At 45.7% G+C, this 18145-nt stretch overlaps 1 protein-coding gene across 4 annotated transcripts in view; it reads left to right on the top strand.

Annotated features, from left to right (window-relative positions):
• LOC111870948 (atrial natriuretic peptide receptor 1) overlaps window positions 1-18145 on the top strand; it is a 262334-nt gene that overhangs the window by 215761 nt on the left and 28428 nt on the right. For all 4 annotated transcript variants that reach the window (XM_033754102.1, XM_033754104.1, XM_023863625.2 and 1 more), the window contains one exon: window positions 13114-13282. In XM_033754102.1, coding sequence (XP_033609993.1) covers window positions 13114-13282 — 169 coding nt within the window. The remainder of the gene's footprint in view (window positions 1-13113; window positions 13283-18145) is intronic.

The raw sequence follows: 18145 nt of genomic DNA, 5'->3' as shown, positions 1-18145 counted from the left end.
AAGTGCAAACAATATATATTATATGTCTTTGGTCTTGTTCTCTTCCACACTACATGTTTCGGCCTCTATCGGCCATCATCAGGTGTATACTCTTAACGTTGCTGCTACACTGAACCCAGTCTAAAATTTAACATTTAAAAAACACATTGTTATTTTCTTCGTATTATCAACATCTACCTCGTTGATATGTGTCTGGTATGTAGATTATATTGCACACGTCAAATTTGATTTTCCTGTAGTAGCACTATAAAATCTTTAGTTATGATTTTAAAATCCTTTAAAATTTTCTCTAAATTTTAAATTTAAAATTTAAAATTGTTAGGGTTACTCGCCCTATGTCTAAAGTGCTGGAGCGGCTAGTTCTTGTTTCCACACTGTACAGGTGTTATTCTGTGTAGTCTTCCTGTGTGCGTGCCGCTAAGACAAGACAATCTTGTGTTATGTTCATGAAGTCTTAAACACTCGTACTTATAATTTTAAAACTTAAATCTTAAATGAAAAACCTTTATCAAATAGACTACAATATGGATCAAAATCACTTGGAATTTTTGTGACGAGAGCATGTTTTAATTGCAGTAGTATAGGATTTGAAACCTGCTTGAACCAGGATTCTTTGTCCGCTTCTTCCGGTTTGTACTGTAGCAGCTTAATGAAGGACTCAATCCTGTTACCTGCCATGAACTTGATTTACAAAATCACCAATTAAAGGAACCTGATTTTGGTGCTCGCCCCAATCTTGGACCATGCTTCTCTCAAAAGATGTGATGCTGTCTGAATTGAACTTCCTGTAAGCTGCTATTATATGTCATATTACTTTACGACTGTTAGTAACATCTTGTTACTGAGCAGGTTCATCTAGCAGTATTGCTGTAGATTTGTGTTCAGGAGGACCTTGTTTCGAATCTGGGCAGGTACACCAGCTATCCTGACTGAGGCTTTTCAGTTTTTTCCCTGGAACCCTATAAGCATATGCCAGGCTAATACCTAAAATAAGCCATGCTTTCTTCCTTCAAACTCTTTTACAATTCCTCATTCACATATCCTACTACTCAACACTATATAGTCTACAGTTCTGAAAGTATTGGAAAAATAACCCCAAAAAGAGATCCCACTTTTACAAGAAGAGTTATGGATTGCCATAAAGATGTATGGGAGCAGTGGAAGTATAGCTCCATAAAATCTTAACTTTGTCCCTAGGATACAGGTTAGCCTTTGGCTTCTTTCTCCAGCCACTTTGTCCGCAGTGCCTGCGTCTGACACGTCACTACACTGTTCATTATTTGCTTCAGAATGACAGATGCACATGTGTTTGTCTTCAAAGAAGCAGTGCAGAGACATTTACAAAATAAAAAAGGCCAGCTTTCAATTCACCATTAACAATTTGACTGCAAAATGGGGCCACAGTTCTGATCTTGCAGAATCGTGTCAGTTCAGATAGTGCTGACACCTTAAAGGAGCTACATGGTGTGCCAGTGTGCATAACTGTGTGGCTCATAAGTTTATCAGAGAACAAGACAATGCTTAGTGCCAGAACACAGTTGTCCATCTCCAGCTGAACTTCATACTTACTTACTTATGGAGCTGAGCCCTTCTTGAGGAGAAACCAATTCTGCAGCTACTCAAGAATTTCTCAGCATTTTGTGGAACCCGAAGGTTCATTACCCTGTTCACGAGAGCCCTCCACTGGTCCGCATCCTGAGCCAGATCGATCCAATCCATGACATCCCATCTTTTCTCTCTAAGATCCATTTTAATATTGTTCACCCACTTGCGCCTTGGTCTTCCCAGTGGTCTCTTTCCATCTGCCTTTCCCACCAATATCCTATATGCATTCATTTTCTCCCCCATTCGTGCTACATGCCCTGCCCACCTCATCCTCCTTGACTTGATCACTCTAATTATACTTGGAGAAGAGTACAAGTTATGAAGCTCCTCATTATGCAGTTTTCCCCAACCTCCTGTCACTTCATCCCTCTTCGGTCTGAATATTCTCCTCAACACCCTGTTCTCAAACACCCTCAGTCTGTGTTCCTTCCTTAATGTCAGAGACCAAGGTTCACACTCATACAGAACCACAGGCAAAATTATAGTTTTGTATATTCTAATTTTTTATGTTTGGGAACTTCATACTATAAATAGCAATATGGTATTTTTAGTGTCATATTGTTTGTAGACTATTTTATTCAGTTTTAATCTCACAATATATATATATATATAAGTCTGGGATAACTATACGGCTACTACATTATGACATGTTTTGGCCACTATTTTTGGCCATCATCAGGTAGTACTTATAATCACTCTCAACTCTCTTTGCTATTCCTTCTCAAATGGCCATTTGCAATTGGGGAAGATCATATTGTCATAGTGGTACTGTTAATATGCTTCTCCCAATTTGCACTTTATTTCATGCAGAATTTAAAACAAATATTTCATCACAATAGTGGATACAGTAGATTAGCATAAAGCACACTGAAATTCTTGCAACTGTCAATATTGTCACGTGTAGACTTGTAGATGGGATGGTGGAGTGGTGAATCGATTTATTCCATATTCACGGGTTGTAAGCACACTTAGTTCTTACACTCTAAAAGATTACAATAGCTATGAGTGTAACATCTGAAAGGAAGTCTTCAGCTTCTGTCAGCACATCAGCCTTTCAGCTTTCTTCTGCTGACTGCTTCACACCAAACTCTTGACTGCTTAACATTTTAAGCAAATCGAGTTGAGTCTTATGTTATGACTGACGGTCCTTCGGCCATCTGGGGCTTATTGTGGGTTTATTGATTTGTGGCATTCTCACTGATGAGAGGACTGATCTGTCTTTTACAATACCTGCTTGCCCTCGCCAGCGCAATCGTTCTCGAATCCGAGTCCCTTGGGACTCGTGAAGATATTTTACTGTCTCAGATTCAAGACTTCCCTTTTCGTCGCCTCCTACAACTCGCATGGTTACAGTGGAGGTATTCTACAGTGCCTCCACACGGGAGTACTTTACTTTCTTGTCTGAGTCTGAGTCTTGTATTACGACCGACGTTCAGTCGGCCAGTCTGTCTTGGGATACAGAATCCATCTGGGGCATACTAGCAGATGTTTATAAATGTCAGACAGTTGCCGGGTTTGTTGATAATAGGGCGCTCTCTCTGACGAGAGAAAGGGTCTGTCGTTTACAATTGCTACTGGCCCTCGCCAGTGCAGTAATTTTCGGGTTTGAGTCCCATGGGACTTGTGACCATATTTTATTGTCTCAGATTCGAGACTTCCATTTTCGTCGCCTTCTACGATTCGCAGGGCTACGGTGGAGGTATTCGAACCCGCCTCCACATGGGATACTTTTCAAGCAAAGTGAAAGTCACATTGTGACTGACGGTCAGTCAGTAAGTCTTGATGTCGATCCCCACCTGGGGCTCATGACCAGATATTTATTACTGTTTGACAGTTACGGACTTGTTTTTGTGGGACGCCCTCTCTGACGAGAGGTCGGGTCTGTCTTTTATATATGCTGCTGGCCCTTGCCGGGGCAGTCTTTCTCAGGTCCGAATCCCTTGAGACTTGCGATCATATTTTACTGTCTCAGATTTGAGGCTTCCCTTTTTGTCTCCTCCTACGACTCGTAGGGTCGCGGTGGAGGTATTCGACCCCGCCTCCACACTGGTAGACCGGGAGAGGGGGTCAAGCGATTTTTCGTGTAGGTTGCAAACCTTCGGCACGGACCACATAGGAAACTTCTTCTATTCTAATAGAGTCATGTTCACAATGTAACTGCCTAGCAATCAGTCTCGGAGCGTATCGTAACAATGGATTCTCTATTGTTGCCACGTCCTTACGGAGGAAGGAGTTTACCGGCCGTTACATAGAAACGGCAGTTCTTCTATTGTTATATTGTTTTCGTTGCCGCGAGAATGTTTACGGTGTCGTTGAGTGAAAGTGCCACTCCCGTTCTATTGTTGCGTGCGTTTCTGTGGCTCATTAGTTCTTGCATGGAGTAGATACGCCACAATATATCATTGAATTTGGGGCATGAAATCTACTGATAAAACAGTTTCTGTACACATGCAAAATTATTTGCCTATAAAAAAAAACTTTGCCAAAAATACTTAAACTCAATAAGCTAGAAAATTTCTCAAAGTGGAATTACCAGATTTAATACAATAAAGTTTTGCACTGAATGGAGATGAAGGGGCACGCGGTAGCGTAGTTGGTTGAGGCACTATGCTACAAGCTGGAAGGTCGCGGGTTCAAGTCCGATGAGGTCATTGGATTTTTTCAATTGACCTAATCCTTCCAGCCGCACTATGGCCCTGGGGTCGACTCATCCTATGACGGAAATGAGTACCAGGAATATTCTTGGGGGTAAAGCGTGGCCGGCGCGTAGGGCTGACAACCTTACCGCCATCTATGAGCCGACTGTCAAGAAAATGTGGGAACCCCAACGTCTCACAACCCTGTGGGCCTCCACGGCCTAGTACAGGGATAGCTTTACTTCTTTACTGGACGGAGATGCTATCCAAACGTGGGCTATGAAAGTATTTGTGGCAAGGGCAGACACCGCAGCATATTCAGCACATTTTATCCCCCCCCCCTGACCGAGTCTACAAAACACCCGTGTTTGAATACTGATAATTAAATTTTGTAGTTGGTTGAGGCACTGTGCTACAAGCTGGAAGATTGTGGTTTCGATTCCCGATCAGGCCACTGAATTTTTAATTTACGCAATCCTCCAAGTCGCACTATGGCCCTGGGGTCGACTCAACCTCTAACAGAAATGAGCGCCAGGAATGCTCCTGGGGGATAAAGGGCGCCCGGCTGGCGCGTAAGGCCGACAATCTCACCGCCACTTGTGAGCCGTGTGTCTAGAAAATGTGGGAGCCTCGACGTCTCACAACCCTATGGGCCTCCACAGCCTGTTACAGGGATAACGTTACGCAGTTTCCATAATGTTGTGTGGATGAGTCTGTAAACGAATGTGCATGTTTGTTGTGATGCAAATACTGATCCTAATTATTGCCTGTGCTTAAAATTCCCTTCATCGAGACAACCTACGTGCACCTTTGTTGTGGTGTGTGATTTTTAATCCTTTAAAGTACGATGGTCGCTTACATATATCACCTGCTTTGAGGTTAGAAACTGTACCTTTTGCCCACACGGTGTATTTTTTAGTTCTTATGGTTTCCATTTAAGCAGCAGATATTTCCCTGAACAGTATTAACCAATTGGCATTCGTAATGGAGAGGCTGTTTGTTTTCTGTAAGGTAGGAAATTTAATTTGAAGTAATATTGAACTTAAGGCTTCAGTGGTATTGTGTCATGGAACATATACGCCTATCCAACGCTGTCACGTAAACTGGTAAGCAGTCACAATGATGAGGCTGAAATGATCATTCATCTTTAAATTAATATTGTCAGAGCCGAACTCGATTTTCCACTGTGAATAATAACCCATACAAGCTCCCATAAATCTGCTTACAGTTGAATGGTAGGACTCCTGCTTCATGTTCGGGTTCAAATCCAGGTACAGAAACCCACTATTGTGAGCAAAGTTTCTCGTGACATTTCCCACCGCCGCCATGAAAATGCTGAGATATAACCTCTCCAAATCATTATTCGCTAATGAAACAACCATTTGATGATACATAGCTACTGACGGCATCATTGAATAAGCAAATGTCCTTTATCTAAATCATGAGACGGAAGTGTAGATCGCTACAACAACATTGGAAAGTCATTAGATTCTATTTTCAACTTAAAATGGGATCCAAAATCGCCATACCGGAAGTATGGTCGAACAAATGATTTATCTTCTGTAAGTTTACGTATTGAAGTCATGTTGTATCCACGAGGATATTTTAGACAGACCATAGTTGACGGGAAGACACAAGATTCTGAATTTTATTTGCTCTTAAGTTCGTTTTGAGATAACATGTTCGTTATCTTCTGTGTGAAGAATAATCATCAGACAGATCAGAGAATAACGCACACAAAAAGCTAGTGTCTGCAATGCAGCCACCTGTTGGAACATCGATCGGCCTGCTCCCTGTGCGGCAGGTACCACAACTACGACGCCGTTTAGTGCAAATAGTTGGTAACTGTGCCGTTTGTGCAGGAAAGTTTAGTCGTATGAAAATAGTAATGTCGACCTGACCTCTCGCGTGATATCGAGATATCGAAGTTTGGGGCAGAATGCGCAGGATTGTGGAGCAAGTTGTAACCGGGAGCACTGATCGATTGGTCCAGCAGTAGCGACGTCGGTTCGCACGGCTACAGTAGGTTAGGAAGCAAGCAGTGGACCATGGCTGCTGCGTCGGCCGATTCACTGAGGCTACCTATAGTTGGAGGCGGTAGTGGGGCGGCTGGAGGCGGCGGAGGCGGTGCTGGGGAACCCCCTTCTCCGCGCCACGCTCTAAGTCCTCTCCTTGAAGTACGTCGCCCGCACTGCACACTCAACTGTGCTTCGTGCACAGCCGTTCTGGAGGAGAGATTCCGGCACAGTAAGTAAGCCTACCTCAGGCATTTAGGCACATTTAGGTATCTCAGTTAGGCACAAAAAGTACCTTAGTTAGCCAGGCACACACTAAGCCTACCTCAGGCATAGTAAGTACCTGAGTCATACTTAGTAATCACCTAGGTTAATCACAGTACGTACCTTAGTCAGGCACGTAAATACATCAGTTTCTTTTCAGTTAGTCGGGATGAGAGTGAGACTGAGTCCACTTGGTACGTTGGTCACTATTTGACCTGTTGTACCAGCCCTGGACGATAGATGATGAGTGTGGAGCAGTCGGTGGAATGAGAATTGGCAGGGGAAACCGAAGTACTCGGAGAAAACCTGCCCCAGCGCCACTTTATCCACCACAAATCCCACATGACATGACTAGGCCTCGAACCAGGACCGCCGCGGTGGGAAGCCGGCGACTAACCGCCTGAGCTACGGCATGACCAAGTGCCCGAGTTCTCCAGGCGCAGAAACTTTCGGCTTGCCTTTCCTGGTTTAATGTTGCATCTTCCTACGATGGAAAAAGTCTGTGTGTCCTCCACAGAATCCACAGACTGTTGTTGTTGTTGTTGTTGTTGTTATTTTCACTGTTGTTTTCAGAGAATAAATTGCTGTGGCTGAAGCGCAGCGGGTCCATAGGAGGGCCCTGACCACGGGTTATACACGTGCCTGAGCTTCTCTGAATATGTAAATGAGCCGTGGTGCTGGAACCATGGCACGGTTCCATTTACACTAGACACGGAGCCCTTTATTAAATTCTAGGCAATATAAAAGCATTTGTATTTGTCTAGGTCGCGGTGACTTCGCTAGAAATATGAGCCGGAGTTAATTAAAGGAGAAAGTCCATAACTTGCTGAGTTACGGCGAGGAACGTTCTGACACTTGGCAGCAGGTATTTCAATTGGTCGCACTTTAACGAAAGAGATGACAGCCCGTAATAACAGACGGCTCTGGCGGGGATGGTTTTGGCTTTCTGACTGTGGCAAGGAAGAAGCAAACTGGCAGTAGAATGGATGGAAGCTCTGTGAAGCCTACAAGAGAGAGAAGGAAAGTGGGGGCAGGGGGCAGGGAACTGTATCTCCAGTTTTGAAGGTTCCCAGGCAGTGCTCGACTTTCTTTCCGGTACAGGTGAAGCATATGATTGGAATTAAGTTTTACAAGACGTTACAAGGGCATCATTAGCGCGAAATTTTGATGTTACCATTGGGATTGCTGCATGCAACGTAGGATTTGGGTACAACCTCAGATTTTGCTCTATGATCAAGGAAAACCGCGGAAAACCCTGATCGAATTCGCCGATAGCAGGATGTTCCGGTACAAACTGACTTCCTGCCACCATTCCGGTATTAAATACGCTAACCCGAAGTGAAGCCTGAAGGTTCTATATGTAATATATAAGAAATCAGTTCGTACCTCACAGGAAACACGTTGTCTCCATAACAACGACCACCGGTTAAAGTTGCTTAGGGAAATAATCGCTGTTTATTGTGAGAATCGTACGGACACATCAGTACGATTACAATGTGTGGACAAGATACAGAGATTTTAAATGTTAAACAGGGTTCGTGGTGTGTATAGTTACCACTGTGCTATAAAGGGTCTAAACCACTTCCTTCCAAATCATTCTGAGTTCACAATCATGTTTCCATTTCGAGATTCCTTGTTTCTATGATATGACGCTGTGTACTTTGATGTGTGCAGAATCTCACGCCTTACGAGATTCCATGTGATTCTGTACAATTCAGGTTGTGTCGTTAGGCAGATCAACATTCATAATCTCCTTACTGGGTAATATTTGTCGCCCCAAATTTTATACAGTATCGTAAAACAGACCTGAAAATTGTAATTATCCTCAAAATTTTATCGGCACTTCAGAGAGTCATCAAAGTCCGCGCTGCTGGGTCACTAGCCAGTACAGTGGCGGGGTGGGCGGGCGCAATGTGCCGTGGGCCCTAAGCCTTCACACACAGAGGCCTCTTTTCCGTGCACCGCGAAATTCCACACGAGTTCTCTTTACCTCTGTTCCCTCTCTCAGCTTCCGCACATTTCTTTCTGTTCTATCAACGCCTTTCCCTGACTGCGACACATTGCGTCTTCATCTACATAACACTGAGCAGGTTGGCATAGCGGTAACGCTCTCTACTTATGTTCGGTTCTCGGCCGGAATACAAGCTACAGGTAAAGCTATCCCTGTAACAAGCCGTAGAGGCCCATAGGACTGTAAGACGTCGAGGCTCCCACATTTTCTAGACAATCGTCTCACAGATGGCGGTGAAGTTGTCAGCCTAACGCGCCGGCCGGTCTTTACCCCCAGGAAAATTCCTGCTACTCATTTCTGTTAGAGGCTGAGTCGACCTGGAGGCTATAGTGCGGCTGGAAGAACTAGGACATCAGCTATACTGACTGAATTTGCTCGGTTTCTCCAGGTAAATGCCAGAATGGTATCTTTATATGCCACGATCACTTCCTTATTCGTGCCAGTTCATCGTCCATCAACCGTCGACGCTGTATAGTGTAGCTACCAACATCTTCGTGATGTAACCCACGAGAGGACTCCACCCTCCAACTCGTGACCTACTTCGCTGGCTCGCCACTGTCGCTGAACGTTATAGGATTCTAGAGGTCTCGCACCATACTGGTCAAAACAAGAAGGCTGAGATTAGCGGAGCCTAGAAATACGTAGAAAGTGTTCAGAAGACCACAGTGGAAGAGACTGCTTTCGAGACCTGGCTGTAGACTGGATTATGATGTTAAATCTTTAAAAAAGTGGTACCGTCGCCACTCGGTTTACACGCACGTCTTTTTGTAGAACCCAGCGGTTCAATACAGTCTTCACTTCAGCCTGCCACTGAGGGTCTATCCTGAGCCAGTTCAATTCACCCCACTTCCTCACGCCTCGTAGTATCATCCGTCCATCTGCTACTCTGTCTGCCAGGTGGGCCGCGCCATAGCTCAAGCGGTTAGTCGCTGGCTTCCCGGGTCTGGTCAAGTGGGATTTGTGGTGGACAAAGTGGCGCTGGGGCAGGTTTTCACAGAGTACTTCGGTCTCCCCTGCCAATCTTCATTCCACCAATTGCTCCACAATCACCCTCACCTATCATCTGAGGCTGGTACAATAGGCCAGAAGTGGCCGCAGTACAAGGGACTCAGTCCCACCCCACTAGCAACGAAAAAAGTCTGCCAGGTTGTCTCAGCCTCTTGCATTTTCAGAGAAAAATTCTGTACCCCTTACTCGTCTCCTCCATGCGTGCTACATGCTTACACCACAACATACCAGGCGGCGTCACTTCCCAGAATGCATTGCGCTTCCATTGAGACATCATATCCAAGATGTTACAGTACGACCGGCCATTCTAACTACCCTTGATTTCTTTCGTGGTGCAGTCCCGTAGTTGCAATCACTGATCTAACAATTAGTCATGATTTTCAGAAGCAACAGGAAAAAGCTCAGTGCAGAATTCCCCGGGCCTGCTCTGGGATCAGAAATGCCAAACCTTTTATATTGTTCGGGACACAGGTCTATATCGGGCACCTGTAAAGTCTGCATTTCACGCGTGTGGTGAGAATGAGCTAGCAACTCAACATGGCAAAAACTTGTGGGAGGGAGGGAGGGGGCTTCGAAATGTTTACGCAGTTTTGCAGTAGAAGTTGGTTTTGTACGGGTGCTTTCCATTCTGTAGTCTCCTTTATCGCTACCATTTGTGGTTCTTGTGTCTCTCTGTTCCACAACTTTTCCGGTTCTACAGCTTTCAGCACTCATTCTCTTCCCTCTCTCTCTCTCTCTCTCTCTGATTTTCATTTACGTCCTTCCCTTCTCGTCGCACTTGCTCTTCAGTCAATATTCCTGTTATTGTCTGCCTAAAACATCCCCCTTTTTTGTAAGTTTTGAGGTTTTCACGGCGATGACTATGAAGAAAGTCGTCTTCTGAATTGCAGCTACAGCTATCTGTATTCGCACGCATCTCAACTACTGAAGATGGAGGCGATATGTTCCTCCGAAACGTAGGTTAAAACCAAGAATATACGGCGCCAGATCCCAGAAGACGACTTTCTTCATCCCACTTTTTTGGTTACGTAATGCCCTGAGCAGACAGCCTTGTTGAAGAGAAGTGTGCGTTGAACCAGATCTCCGGTTTGGCGATTTTTATTCTCATTATGTGTCGGAAATACAATCAAGATGACGTAACAAGCCATTTCATTACCTCGTGATGACGCACCGACAGAGATGTTCCAGACGCAGTGTATGTCTCTCTTCCTGCAATTAGAACGTATGTTTACCTTTCATCCTCGATTGATTGCGTTGCCGGGAGACGCTCTGTTGTCCCGCAGAGGACGGCCCAGCGTCGTGCTTGTTACGTCAGGCACTAAGTGTAGGTCCGTCGGGTGATCATGAAGACGTAGTCAGTAGTCATTTGCCTAGAGTCCTTAGAGCCATTTCAAAAGGCCTTTCAGAGTTTCTGTACAATTGCTATGGCGAAGCTGTGCCTTCATTCTAAGTCACAACCTAATACATATAAAAGGCTTATTTAAAATTAGATTTCTGCGGTGGTTATTATATGGCACCATATAGTCTGGTAGATTGTTATGAAAGTTTCAAAGGAACTTACTGTTTCAATTTTCAGAGCTGACGAGTAATCCCTTCCACCTTGATGATGGAACTACGTTCAATGCCTTACAGAAAACACAATGTTTGATTAAACTGAGTACGGCTTCTCACGGTTTTTCTGTCTCCCCAGGAAAATTCCAGGCTAGTACTTCAAAGTGGGCCACGACTGCCACATTCCAATTCATTACTCAGTACCATTCGAACATATGCAGTCACAGCTCCGTTAAATAAACATACATGAATGCAGTAATCCCGTTGCATGTATCAGCAAACACTGCGCTGGGCGTGACTGATCTGTAACTCCATCTCGGGACTGTTGATCAGATTTGTGCTGTAATGAAACTCCTGTTGTTGGGACGTTTGCATCATCCTCTCGCTTGCGTTGCGTTTGCGGAACAGCCCACAGAATGCTAGGAATGTGCCAAGTGCCATTGTCACTCGTTTAATTGCTCGAGTGTACAGACATTCCCTCACATTTCACGATTAAGGGATATTATTGCCAGGGAGGGAATGTGACGATACAAAAGAGAAGGCTTCGACAGCCTCCACAGCGCTGTGTGGGCGACCAGAGCCCCTACCGCGCATGCGTTATAGGATCTGACATCAGATATTCTGATTATTACGATAACATAGACGGAGCATGTAGCACGCACGGAGGGGATGCAGAATGCATTTCGGAAATAAATCCTGAAGCCAGAAGTCCTAGTGAAATGACTCGATGTAATTGAGTGATAACAAAATGGATCTCAAAACAGGCAATTTCGAGTGTAACTCATGAAGACCACCTTCCTGCTGTGTAGGCTTCCAGTTCTACAGATATGTTAATGTTGATTGTAAGCGTTTTATTTTAGTCTTGTAGAGAACTGAAAAATGCGTTAAATCCGTAGGATCGCCGTATTTGTAACTGTTCACCTATACCCTGTAGTTCACGTATAACGGGCAGATATGTTCATGACCTATCTCCATGCACAATATCACACGCCTAGCTCCAGTGTTTCATTAGTCATTGCCATAACACCGAATGATAAAGAAAATCTTCGCTCTGCCGCCTTATTGTTATTTTACCTGAATAAAATAGGTACATTTTTTCAAGATCTATTACAATTCATCATTTCAGGGCACTAAATTAAGTACTGCTAGGTCCATCCCCTAACTTGTACTCCTCTCCAAGTATAATTAGAATGAAGTCAAGGAGGATGAGGTGGGCAGGGCATGTAGCACGAATGGGGGAGAACAGGAATGCATAAAGGATATTGGTGGGAAAGCCAGAAGGAAGGACACCACTGGGAAGACCCAAGCGTAGGTGGGTGGACAATATTAAAATGGATCTTAGAGAGGTAGGATGGGGTGGTATGGATTGGATTGATATGGCTCAGGATAGGGACCAGTGAAGGGCTCTTATGAACACGGTAATGAACCTTCGGGTTCCATAAAATGCTGGGAAATTCTTGATTAGCTGCAGAATTGGCGGCTCCTCGAGAAGGGCTTAGCTCCATAAGTAAGTAAGTAAGTAAGTAAGTAAGGTCCATCCCATCTCTCAAGTTCGTGTGTCCGCCATGAAATTGTTTCTAGTAGTAGGAGGTGAGAGATTTCGTCGTAGCTTCTAATAACATGTCTTTATACCAGGTTTCTTGTAACCCGCTCAACCCGTTCAGATGTTGAGATGGGAAGGTATGCGCAAACATGGACACGAACAATTCTGTGGTCTGATCGGCCTGTGTTTCGTAAGGGAGGAAGATAGTCTAAAACAGGGTGTCAGAGTGTAGACTGGATTCAGCTGGCTGAGGATATTGACCAGTGTCGGGTTCCTGAACACGTTAATGGACATTCAGTTCGATAAAAAGTGGAAGGCTTCTAGACGATCAGTTCTCCAAGGAGTACTTTGCTCCATTGCGATAGAAGCTTGCATCTGAATCCGGTATTTCAGAAACTGCTCGACAGAAATTAGTTACTAAAGAAGGCTTTCTGAAACAAGCAGCAGATACATGTTTAATGATCGACTTTCCTCGTGCAGAGATCGTGGAGAATGTGAAGAATGGGCAGAAGGTGAGTTTCCGGCCCTCAGTGGACGAGCTGACGTGCGAGGAGGAAGTCGTGAACCTGATGAAGCGCTGCTGGACCGAGGAGGCGGCCGACCGTCCTGACTTCCACGCGCTCAAAACGGCCGTCAGGAAGATCAACAGGTGAGTGCAGCTTATGGGGGGGTGCGTGTGGCTTCGGGAACTCCGGCAGAGTGGGTGAGAAATTGAATGGGTAGTTTCGGGGCTACGGCGGAGTGGGTGAGAAATTGAAAGGGTGAGTTTTGAACTCCGGCGGAGTGGGTCAGAAATTTAAAGGGTGAGTTCTGAACTCCAGCGGAGTGGGTGAGAAATTGAAGGGGTTGGTTCGGAACTCCGGCGGAGTGGGTGAGCAATTAAAAGGGGTGGATTCATTCAAACCAAAAAAATCGTTACCCTGTACCACAACCCATTGCATATACCTGCATTCAATGAGAAACGGATTGAACCGATTTAAGTTAATTCAAATAATCTGAATTGCCACTTTGTAGAATATGCAGATTTTCACGGTTTGGGTCTTCTTCTCATATCGAGACAGCAGCAACTGCGCAATCGTAACGACCGAGCTGCGCGCGCGCTCATAGGCTCGGCACTGTCAATATGATAATAAGCGCGCACGTTATCCGTGTCGAGACGTGCTGTCCCGCTTACGTAGCTCAGATGCAGGCAGCTATGAGCTGCGCAAGGCATCAAGTACAGGCACTCAGTCGACGCTTCGAAGTGGCGGGAGCAAAAGCCCAAACCAATTTACCTGCAACTGAACTTCCAGCTACTGCGTGGATTTCGTTAAATGGTGCTGCCTCAAGCCCAACGTAAATTGTCATGAAACTGTCCAGCTCGTTTTGAAAATATTGTCATCACCACTACCACGTGACACTGAACGTGCAAGTGACGTTGCTCAGACGGTTAATTTACCGGCTTCCTACCGCGGCCACCCGTGTTCGATCCCAGGCCAGGTTATGTATGATTGGTGGCAGATAAAGTAGCATTAGGGTGGGCTTCACATGGCACTTAGGTTGCAGTTTCAATTATCATCCTATCATCGACGCTATAAATTCTAGATACTGAGAGGGTCGTTATATAACGAACTTGAACGACGAACGCAGCCGTAATATGGTTGGCACTGCTAATTCGTGTTCACTAGGTCCAGGGTTCAAGCCTTGTTCCGGAAACCAGCTGCCCTCATGGGAGAGATTTTCGTGTTTTTCCTCCGTCTCTCCCGGTACATGCTGGAATAGTGTATCGGGCTGGGTGTGCCCTTGCTCAATATTATCATTCCACGAGGAACCCAATTACGCTGCACCCCGCAGTTAATGACATCAAGAAGCGACGCAGAGACAGGAGCGGTGCTGGGGGTGCAGGGGACTCTGTGCTCATATGAACGTGATATGAGGAAGTGAAGTAATTCCAAATATAAATTCGTTCTCACGTAGTGGAGAGGTCCTCATCTAGCGAACAGCATACTGAGTGCTGTCAGGGCCCGGTCATTAGCCCCCACCCCGTTGCAAGGTGCTGGATGTAACAGACATTCACCCTTCTACCAGAAAATTGGGGTTGATCACTTAGGGAACCGTAAAACGTGGTAGTCGACATTTTGATATTGCGTCTTTAAGGTGGCAGTTGTGTCTGGGGACAGCGACCGAGAAGTTGGTATCGGGTTCGATTATCGGCCCATAGCCTGGCCCACCTGACAGAATTGTTTCGTCGTTTCCCTCAACCTTTCCTCAATACGGCAGAATATTACCTAAGAAAGACCACAACCGCTTCCTTACAGATCCTCTTCAATTGATCATTGACCAGTATGCTTGGTCATTAAGTCGAGAATCCAGCCGCCCGTGTACTGCAGCGACTCGTCACGTAAGTTGCTTACTCCCTTACAGTTTGTCTTCTTCTGTTTCAATAATTTTCACACTTCCCCGTTTTATGCTGTCATTTGCTCTTTGACGGCCATGTTTCATGGTAGTTTTGCTTCATAACCCTTCCAGGTCACATTACGATTCTCCACGAGACCTGTGTTCTCTTGCAGCTTCCTCACCACTTAACTTATTCACGGGCTCTGGGCTTCACTCGCGACCCATTTCCATCGCTGTCTGTCTGTCTGTGTACAGCAAATTTCGTTTCCGTGCTATGCACTTCTCGTAACCGAGGATTCGGGCAGGCCAGTCAGCATACTGACAGGACGGACGGAGAAGTGGGAACAATTCTATCTTCCCCACAGCGCCCCGACCGGCTCTGGATACCACCCAGTGGGTACCATGTTTCTCTTTTCCAGGAATAAAGCGGTCGGGGTGTGATATTAACCATTCGCCCCCCCCTCTAATGCCGAAGGTTAAGAAAGATATGAGCTATATGTTTACCGGAAGTGAAAGCCCACAGTGGGCCGTAGTGCCAATTTTCTCCCCTTTTAGATGATCGGCGCCGATCGTGTAGCTGTACTTTCTTGCTGCAGAATGTCGGCCTCCCCATGTTCATGTCAGTATCTGGGCTACGTTGCGTAGCAGGTGAATGGTGATTTGGAAAGAGTATGGAAGAAATGCGTTTTGGACTCTTCAACATATGTACGTGGAGGGACTACGGAATCCACGAAAGTATCAGTCAGGAAAGAAGCAGCCCCCGAATACGTATGTACCGCTGCAGCAACCTGCCCCGCCCTTAATCTTGCCTGTCCTCATCTCTCTCTCTCTTTTCTCTGTTGCTCCCACTCTGGAGCATAGGGCATCCGTCAAACGCTTTGTTTCACTTCAGTTTCTTAATCTTAGACAGTCGATAGGACCCCTTTGTCGGGGGATCAGCCCGTCGCAAGGCCGCTAGCCACACACGAACACAGAATATACGTAGACATCCATGCCTTGAATGGGATCTGAACCCACGATCGCAGTGTTCAGCGAGCAAAGACAGTTAATGCCTTGGACCACGTGACCACTGTGGCCGACGCCTATCCTTATACTACAGTTGAAATGTAAGTAACATTTCCTGTACCGAGTGGAGGGGCTGCATGCTGATGTGTGCGTATGTTGAGTGCCACAGTGGGCGAAATGGCGGAAACTGTTGGAAGTAGAGTGAAAAATGTTTACAGGGCACCGAGCACTGTGGTGTAGTGGTAACGTTCTTCAGTCATGTTCGCGAGGTGTTTGGTTCGAATCGCAGCAAGGACAGTGAGTGTCCTGACTTAGATTATTCGTAAGTTTCCTCAGTCCCTGCAGGTAAATTCAGGGCTAGTAGTTCATTTAGTTCATGACCGCTTCTTTCCAAATCCTTTCCAATTCATCGCGGGTCCCCTTATTCTAGACAACATGACCTAGCTACTGGAAGCGTCATAGGGTGAACCACAAAAAAAGCGGAAGAGTGACGCTAGCCGGGCTTGGCTTCTTGGCGTTCGGTCTCCCTTCTGGCTGGAAACGCTCTCGAAGAATAGGAGCAGGTTTTTAGGTGATTTGGACGGGGGGAAGGCTTGGAGAACTGCCAGACATCATGGAATTCGGTGAATCGCAAAGAAAGACAAATTAGAATCTTCTGTCACAGAACGACTTGCAGTATGTTGTTACACGAGAGAAGTTGAATCCAGCCTTCATTGTACGACGTAAATGGAAGGGGTAATTGTGCAGGTTCGTGTATTGCCGCAGACGGGGGACAAGGCGCCTCAGGGAGCGTAATAGCGTCAGATTGGTTTTGGGTGTTGGGTCATCATTTGTCTCCTTCGCATCAGGGACCACGAGATGGGCTGGATATATAGCATGCATGGAGGTACATGATAAGCGCTTATTAAATTATAAGCTGAAAACCTGAAAAGAAGGTGATGCTTTGGAGGAGGTTGGAGGATAATATTAACAAGGGTCTTGGAGTCTGAGGGTGTCCGGTTCCGAATAGTGTCCAGTAGCTGGATGTAGTGAACCTACTCGTTCCTTAAGAAGCAAGGAATTTAATGACCAGCTGAGCTCTTGTGGCTTCTCAGCCTCTGCTCCCATTTAGTGAGTTACTTGGACGAAATCCTGTCTCCATGAAACCATTCCAAAGTCTAGACACAAGACCGTGCGTTGCCTCTGAGAAACGTGAGATGGAAGGGAAACACTAAGCGTGACATCGGGACCTCTCTGCATGCGCTTCCAGCTTCGTCCTGCAGCGTCCCGACGCCCTGTACGTCACTCTTACTGCTCAAAGTGCAGCAAATGGCGCCAGGGCATCAGAGTTGCTAATTGTTCCCTGCGTGTGGGCGTGTAATTCTATTAGTTGGCCCGTAACTGAATGCGAGATGACCAGGCGACACTAGCGCTCTCCTCTTCTGCCTTTGATCGCTGACAGCGGAATGAAGCAGGAACCCGAGAGTCTTCATGTCTCTTCCCGCCGGGCGTTGCGATGGCAACGGTGCCTGTATCCTATCCTGGAAGTCCCGAGTTCAAATACAGGCCCGGAGACCAGATATCCTTAAAAAGTTTTTCTTGTTTTTTCCTCAGTTCGTCCACTCAGTTTATCTCAGATCATGCCACCATGCACTATTTGTCCTACAATTCGATGCTGTTAGCTGAGCTACTACCAACGTCGTGAAATAAACACCTGTCTCGGCAGCATCATAGATACATTGATTTGTAAGCCGCTGTAAGCTTGTACGAAAGTTTTTTATTTAAGCACAAGCGGTCAGGCTGACAGTCGTGACATCTGTCAGGAGCACGAAGCAATATTGCCCAGGCACAAGAATCCGACATTTCTTCCTATTTGGGTCTATAAAATTTTCTGTCACTCTTTGGTGGTTGCTAAGCAACCGTAACTGAGCTTATAGTGCAAAAGCGATCTATGTGTACCGCAATTTCGTTGCTTAGCAACCGCTTAATCTTTAAACCAATCACTACCCGGCACCGTCGTAATACGTAAATGAAACAGGTTAACTGGAAAGTAGACTGTGTATGCATAAAACATATTTTGAATAGGCTTGGCCGTGTGAGCTGGATTCAGCTGGCTCAGAAGAGTCTGCTGGTTTATTCTTGTGGAGGCAGT

Source organism: Cryptotermes secundus, unplaced genomic scaffold, assembly GCF_002891405.2.
Source record: "Cryptotermes secundus unplaced genomic scaffold, Csec_1.0 scaffold101, whole genome shotgun sequence".
In the NCBI taxonomy this organism is placed as follows: Eukaryota; Metazoa; Arthropoda; class Insecta; order Blattodea; family Kalotermitidae; genus Cryptotermes; species Cryptotermes secundus.
Note: the sequence above shows the minus strand (reverse complement) of the source record. Positions and strands in the feature narration are given on the sequence as shown.